This window comes from Orbicella franksi, chromosome 9 (assembly GCF_964199315.1).
Source record: "Orbicella franksi chromosome 9, jaOrbFran1.1, whole genome shotgun sequence".
In the NCBI taxonomy this organism is placed as follows: Eukaryota; Metazoa; Cnidaria; class Anthozoa; order Scleractinia; family Merulinidae; genus Orbicella; species Orbicella franksi.
The window spans coordinates 31,235,265-31,242,857 of NC_138153.1; the positions used below are offsets into that span (position 1 = coordinate 31,235,265).

The 7,593-nt window shown below is 40.6% G+C and overlaps 2 protein-coding genes across 2 annotated transcripts; one reads left to right on the plus strand and one right to left on the minus strand.

Annotated features, from left to right (window-relative positions):
• Positions 1–883: 883 nt before the first annotated feature.
• On the minus strand, positions 884–2,635 carry LOC145498624 (uncharacterized). The gene has a single exon (XM_081478522.1). It carries the CDS (start codon positions 2,633–2,635, stop codon positions 884–886), a length of 1,752 nt encoding a protein of 583 aa, XP_081334648.1.
• A 2,586-nt stretch (positions 2,636–5,221) lies between these two features.
• LOC145498625 (uncharacterized) lies at positions 5,222–6,973 on the plus strand. The gene has a single exon (XM_081478523.1). It carries the CDS (start codon positions 5,222–5,224, stop codon positions 6,971–6,973), a length of 1,752 nt encoding a protein of 583 aa, XP_081334649.1.
• The last annotated feature ends 620 nt before the right edge of the window (positions 6,974–7,593 follow it).

Below are 7,593 nucleotides of genomic sequence, written 5' to 3' on the forward strand. Positions count from 1 at the left end.
ACAATTATTTCTTTACAATCCAATAATTAGTGGGTTAAAATAAACTCATTTTAATCCAATAATTTGTGGATTAAAAAAAACTCATTATAATCCAATAATTTGTGGGTCACAATCCTCTCATTACAATAACTTGTGGGTTACAATCCTCTTATTACAGTCCAATAATTTGTGGGTTACAATAAACTCATTATATTCCAATAGTTTGTCGGTTACAATCACTTCATTAGAATTCAATAATTTGTGGGTTACAATATACTCATTGTAATCCAATAATTTTTTGGGATACAATAAACTCATTACAATCCAATAATTTGTGGGTTACAATAAACTCATTATAATCCAATAGTTTGTCGGTTAAAATCACTTCATTACAATCCAATAATTTGTGGGTTACAATATACTCATTGTAATCCAATAATTTTTTGGGTTACAATAAACTCATCAGAATCCAACAATTTGTGGGTTACAATAAACTCATTATAATCCAATAATTTGTGGGTTACAATAAACTCATTACAATCCAATACTTTGTGGGTTACAATCCTCTCATAAGAATCCAACAATTTTTTAAATTTTTTTTTAATTTTTTTAAAAATAATACTAGTGAGCAGCACTTCAGCAACAGATCTTGTCAACTTGCTTTATTTTCTCCGACCGGTTTCGTCTGATCATACAGACTTCATCAGGGAGTTTGAACAAGATACATAAAGGAACTTATTTTATACCTATTCTTTAGAGTACAAATCACGTTCCGACTAGGGTGTGAACAGCAAAAAACACCTACAAAATTGCGTGCAGGATATGACTAAAATCCTGCGAATGTGCAATGTATAATTTTGGGGCTCACGGATTTAACGTTAAATCCGTGAGCCCCAAAAAACGTTTACTTACATAGATGTGCTAACGTATTGGTAGATTTATAACTAACAATAGAACTAAGGTTCGGTAAATGCTTAAGAATAACTTTTTTGATTCCAACATGACTGCAGTTAAACGTGGAATTGAACACCACTGTCCTATGTCTAGATAACCGACCAGGCTTAGAGAACCATCTACTCCTGTTACTATAGTTTATCTCCCTGAAAACGGGTAGTAAAAACCTAGCTGGATAACCCCGAAGGCGTAAGCGCTTCCAGAATAGTTGACGTGTGTCATCGAATGAGCGAAAAGTCGAGCTATTTCTGGCGTAACGCATGAGCTCGCCTTTGATAAAAGCTTTCTTGTTGCTAGCGGGGTGAAATGACTCATATGGTATATACAGATACTTGTTAAGCGGTTTCTGAAAAGTAGAGTATTGCAGTTTGTTTATGACAGAATCTTTGAAAAGTAGCAAGTCTAGAAAGGAAATCTTAGAATCGCTAATTTCGTAAGTTATCTTAATGCGTTCATCCTTAGTATTAATGGCACTGAGAAATTCAAGGAGGGTCTCCCGAGGGCCTTCCCAGATGACAAAAATATCATCGATAAAACGCTTGTAGAGGGTTAAATTTCGAGAATACAATTCAATAATATCCCTCTCGTGATAATACATAAAAGCGTTTGCGGCTGTAACCGCGAAGGGAGTACCCATGGCGATACCAAACGTTTGATGGTATATATCGCTACTAAATTCAGATTTAAGGAAATTATTTTCAAAGATTACACGAGTTAACTGAACCAAGAGAGGTGTTTGCGCTACCTTGCCCTCTCTAAGCAAGAGGTCAAGAGCAATAATTGCTTTCTTTGTGTCAATGTTTGGATAGAGTGATGACACATCCGCCGTAACAAGAAGGCAATTTGCGGGTAGCTCAACTTTCTCTAAACATTGGATCAGTTCACCCGAGTCACGCAAAACCGTAGGCATAGTGATGTTTGGTTTGACTAATTCGTCAACAAAAATACTAATGGGCCTAGTGATATAAGAGTGAGAAGCCGCGATAGGCCTCCCAGCTATAGGTGACTTATGAATCTTAGGAATAATATAAAATTTAGCAGGATCGATACTCCTAGGACTGTCGTCTAGGCTACGGAGGAACTTGAGAGAGTTGGGTGGTAAAAATCTAGAGTAACTATTTACAAGTTTATCTCTGGTCTCAATTACCTTTTGACGTCTAAATGTCCAGTCATCTTTTGTGACTTTAGCATACGATTTAGTGTCATTGAAGTGTTTAAGAGTCTCTTTTTCTACCCAGTCTGTGGATACGAGAGCAGGTCCGAGATTTTTGTCTGTGGCTAAGACGCGAACCGAGGGGTTTTCCTTGAGCTCGCGTAATCCTCTCCGTTCGCCAAACGTCAGATTGTTTGTCCAACGCGGCGGGGTCTGGTTAAAGGTCTCCAGTAGCTCTAGACGGATTTTATACAGGTTTTCTTCGAGGTCAGGATCTTCCCGAGGCGGATTCCATCCTGTTTTAACGTACAGTTTAGGATTGAAGTCCGGGTCATCAGGTTGATCAGCAAATTTGTAATGCAGACGGACGCTACGACAGAAATCCTGTATTTGATTGTCAAAAACACAAACGGCAGGCGGTCTAAGCGTAGGTTTAAATTTAAGACCTAAGCCAAGAGTTCGTAACTGCTCTGGGGTGAGAGTGACATTTGAAAGATTGTGAAATTCCAAATTCCGTGGTAAAAGGTCCAAACTCGGTTTTTTTGCCATTTTGTCAAGCCATTTAGAGTAACTGTCTCTCGCATCTATTTTACGACGCCGTTTCCGCGGCCTTTCCCGTTTTTTGATTTGTGGCGACGAGAAACAGAGGGAGAGCGGCTATCAGAAAACCTGACATTGGGTTTTTTGGGCTGTCTCCGCTGTTTAGATCGACTTCGTCTCCCTTGTGCACTTTTGGCTGCGGGCGAGGGGTTACGCGGGTTACGGGCATCCTGGCTCGAATCTTGACGGCGTTGTTGTTTCCGATTTCTGGAGCTTGATCTATTTTTACCACGGCTTTTGGAATTTTTTCGAGGCGGTGGAGCTGTATTTCCTGGCGGAGAAGCTGGGTTGACCTTAGAAACTTCCTGTCGCACGGCACGTTGCACCATGTCGCGGACAGACTGTTCGTTAATGGTAAATTAGGTATCCATTTGCTCTGTTCTTTTGGCCTCTTTAGAAGCCTTTTTAATGTTCTCCGCTACCCGTTTAGAAGCTCGTGTTGCGGCACACTCGAAATAGAAGCTGTCGGCAAAACATTTTGCCGACTTGACATATTCGTCTGCTTCGGTGTTAAGAGAAGAATCACTAGATTGAAAGGAATTCCTCCAGGTCTCAATAGCAGTGGAGACGCTCTTCTTCTCTTCAGCGCACCGTACTTTTGCTTGCTGTTCTTCAGTTTTTAGGGAGTCGATAGTGGCGTCTAGAAGCTTTAATTCAGCTTCTTTGGTGATGTTGTTGAATATTTCTTGAAGAGGCTGGGTATTACGGCCTTTAGCGGTTACACAGCGAATCTTCAAACCACTGGGTACCTTCCCGTTGCTCTTGTTGGATTCAAGTCTCTGTATGCGTTCCTGTAGACCATAAAGCTGATTTTCAGCCTCGATGAAGCTACGGACAAGATTTTTTAGCACGCGTTGAAAGTGGTCATCGATCCATATTTCGGATTCAGGTGATTCTTCGGCTGTTGTCGCTCGATGATCTTCTACGACCTCCTCACGCGCCTGACTTTGTCTATCTGTAGATTCTTGCCGTTTTTTAAGTTTTAAAGCACTTTTGGTCATCTTGAATCCAGAGCGATCTGAAGTGTTGCTGAACATATTGTGGCTTCTGCTAGCTGTGACTTAGACAATTTTTTTTAAAATAATACTAGTGAGCAGCACTTCAGCAACAGATCTTGTCAACTTGCTTTATTTTCTCCGACCGGTTTCGTCTGATCATACAGACTTCATCAGGGAGTTTGAACAAGATACATAAAGGAACTTATTTTATACCTATTCTTTAGAGTACAAATCACGTTCCGACTAGGGTGTGAACAGCAAAAAACACCTACAAAATTGCGTGCAGGATATGACTAAAATCCTGCGAATGTGCAATGTATAATTTTGGGGCTCACGGATTTAACGGTCGGAGAAAATAAAGCAAGTTGACAAGATCTGTTGCTGAAGTGCTGCTCACTAGTATTATTTTAAAAAAAATTGTCTAAGTCACAGCTAGCAGAAGCCACAATATGTTCAGCAACACTTCAGATCGCTCTGGATTCAAGATGACCAAAAGTGCTTTAAAACTTAAAAAACGGCAAGAATCTACAGATAGACAAAGTCAGGCGCGTGAGGAGGTCGTAGAAGATCATCGAGCGACAACAGCCGAAGAATCACCTGAATCCGAAATATGGATCGATGACCACTTTCAACGCGTGCTAAAAAATCTTGTCCGTAGCTTCATCGAGGCTGAAAATCAGCTTTATGGTCTACAGGAACGCATACAGAGACTTGAATCCAACAAGAGCAACGGGAAGGTACCCAGTGGTTTGAAGATTCGCTGTGTAACCGCTAAAGGCCGTAATACCCAGCCTCTTCAAGAAATATTCAACAACATCACCAAAGAAGCTGAATTAAAGCTTCTAGACGCCACTATCGACTCCCTAAAAACTGAAGAACAGCAAGCAAAAGTACGGTGCGCTGAAGAGAAGAAGAGCGTCTCCACTGCTATTGAGACCTGGAGGAATTCCTTTCAATCTAGTGATTCTTCTCTTAACACCGAAGCAGACGAATATGTCAAGTCGGCAAAATGTTTTGCCGACAGCTTCTATTTCGAGTGTGCCGCAACACGAGCTTCTAAACGGGTAGCGGAGAACATTAAAAAGGCTTCTAAAGAGGCCAAAAGAACAGAGCAAATGGATACCTAATTTACCATTAACGAACAGTCTGTCCGCGACATGGTGCAACGTGCCGTGCGACAGGAAGTTTCTAAGGTCAACCCAGCTTCTCCGCCAGGAAATACAGCTCCACCGCCTCGAAAAAATTCCAAAAGCCGTGGTAAAAATAGATCAAGCTCCAGAAATCGGAAACAACAACGCCGTCAAGATTCGAGCCAGGATGCCCGTAACCCGCGTAACCCCTCGCCCGCAGCCAAAAGTGCACAAGGGAGACGAAGTCGATCTAAACAGCGGAGACAGCCCAAAAAACCCAATGTCAGGTTTTCTGATAGCCGCTCTCCCTCTGTTTCTCGTCGCCACAAATCAAAAAACGGGAAAGGCCGCGGAAACGGCGTCGTAAAATAGATGCGAGAGACAGTTACTCTAAATGGCTTGACAAAATGGCAAAAAAACCGAGTTTGGACCTTTTACCACGGAATTTGGAATTTCACAATCTTTCAAATGTCACTCTCACCCCAGAGCAGTTACGAACTCTTGGCTTAGGTCTTAAATTTAAACCTACGCTTAGACCGCCTGCCGTTTGTGTTTTTGACAATCAAATACAGGATTTCTGTCGTAGCGTCCGTCTGCATTACAAATTTGCTGATCAACCTGATGACCCGGACTTCAATCCTAAACTGTACGTTAAAACAGGATGGAATCCGCCTCGGGAAGATCCTGACCTCGAAGAAAACCTGTATAAAATCCGTCTAGAGCTACTGGAGACCTTTAACCAGACCCCGCCGCGTTGGACAAACAATCTGACGTTTGGCGAACGGAGAGGATTACGCGAGCTCAAGGAAAACCCCTCGGTTCGCGTCTTAGCCACAGACAAAAATCTCGGACCTGCTCTCGTATCCACAGACTGGGTAGAAAAAGAGACTCTTAAACACTTCAATGACACTAAATCGTATGCTAAAGTCACAAAAGATGACTGGACATTTAGACGTCAAAAGGTAATTGAGACCAGAGATAAACTTGTAAATAGTTACTCTAGATTTTTACCACCCAACTCTCTCAAGTTCCTCCGTAGCCTAGACGACAGTCCTAGGAGTATCGATCCTGCTAAATTTTATATTATTCCTAAGATTCATAAGTCACCTATAGCTGGGAGGCCTATCGCGGCTTCTCACTCTTATATCACTAGGCCCATTAGTATTTTTGTTGACGAATTAGTCAAACCAAACATCACTATGCCTACGGTTTTGCGTGACTCGGGTGAACTGATCCAATGTTTAGAGAAAGTTGAGCTACCCGCAAATTGCCTTCTTGTTACGGCGGATGTGTCATCACTCTATCCAAACATTGACACAAAGAAAGCAATTATTGCTCTTGACCTCTTGCTTAGAGAGGGCAAGGTAGCGCAAACACCTCTCTTGGTTCAGTTAACTCGTGTAATCTTTGAAAATAATTTCCTTAAATCTGAATTTAGTAGCGATATATACCATCAAACGTTTGGTATCGCCATGGGTACTCCCTTCGCGGTTACAGCCGCAAACGCTTTTATGTATTATCACGAGAGGGATATTATTGAATTGTATTCTCGAAATTTAACCCTCTACAAGCGTTTTATCGATGATATTTTTGTCATCTGGGAAGGCCCTCGGGAGACCCTCCTTGAATTTCTCAGTGCCATTAATACTAAGGATGAACGCATTAAGATAACTTACGAAATTAGCGATTCTAAGATTTCCTTTCTAGACTTGCTACTTTTCAAAGATTCTGTCATAAACAAACTGCAATACTCTACTTTTCAGAAACCGCTTAACAAGTATCTGTATATACCATATGAGTCATTTCACCCCGCTAGCAACAAGAAAGCTTTTATCAAAGGCGAGCTCATGCGTTACGCCAGAAATAGCTCGACTTTTCGCTCATTCGATGACACACGTCAACTATTCTGGAAGCGCTTACGCCTTCGGGGTTATCCAGCTAGGTTTTTACTACCCGTTTTCAGGGAGATAAACTATAGTAACAGTAGTAGATGGTTCTCTAAGCCTGGTCGGTTATCTAGACATAGGACAGTGGTGTTCAAATCCACGTTTAACTGCAGTCATGTTGGAATCAAAAAAGTTATTCTTAAGCATTTACCGAACCTTAGTTCTATTGTTAGTTATAAATCTACCAATACGTTAGCACATCTATGTAAGTAAACGTTTTTTGGGGCTCACGGATTTAACGTTAAATCCGTGAGCCCCAAAATTATACATTGCACATTCGCAGGATTTTAGTCATATCCTGCACGCAATTTTGTAGGTGTTTTTTGCTGTTCACACCCTAGTCGGAACGTGATTTGTACTCTAAAGAATAGATATAAAATAAGTTCCTTTATGTATCTTGTTCAAACTCCCTGATGAAGTCTGTATGATCAGACGAAACCGGTCGGAGAAAATAAAGCAAGTTGACAAGATCTGTTGCTGAAGTGCTGCTCACTAGTATTATTTTAAAAAAAATTAAAAAAAATTAAAAAAAATTGGAATGTAGTGAATTGATTAAACCCACAAATTATATGATTGTAATGAGCTGATTGTAAGCCACAAATTAATTGATTATAATGAGGTTACTGTAACCCACAAATTATTGGATTATAATGAGTATATTGTAACCCACAAATTATTGGATTGTAATGAAATAATTGTAACCCACAAATTATTGTATTGTAATGAGTGCATTGTAACCCACAAATTATTGGATTATAATGAGTTCATTGCAACCCGAAAATTGATGGATTGTAATGAGTTGATTGTAACCTACAAATGATTCGATTGTAATG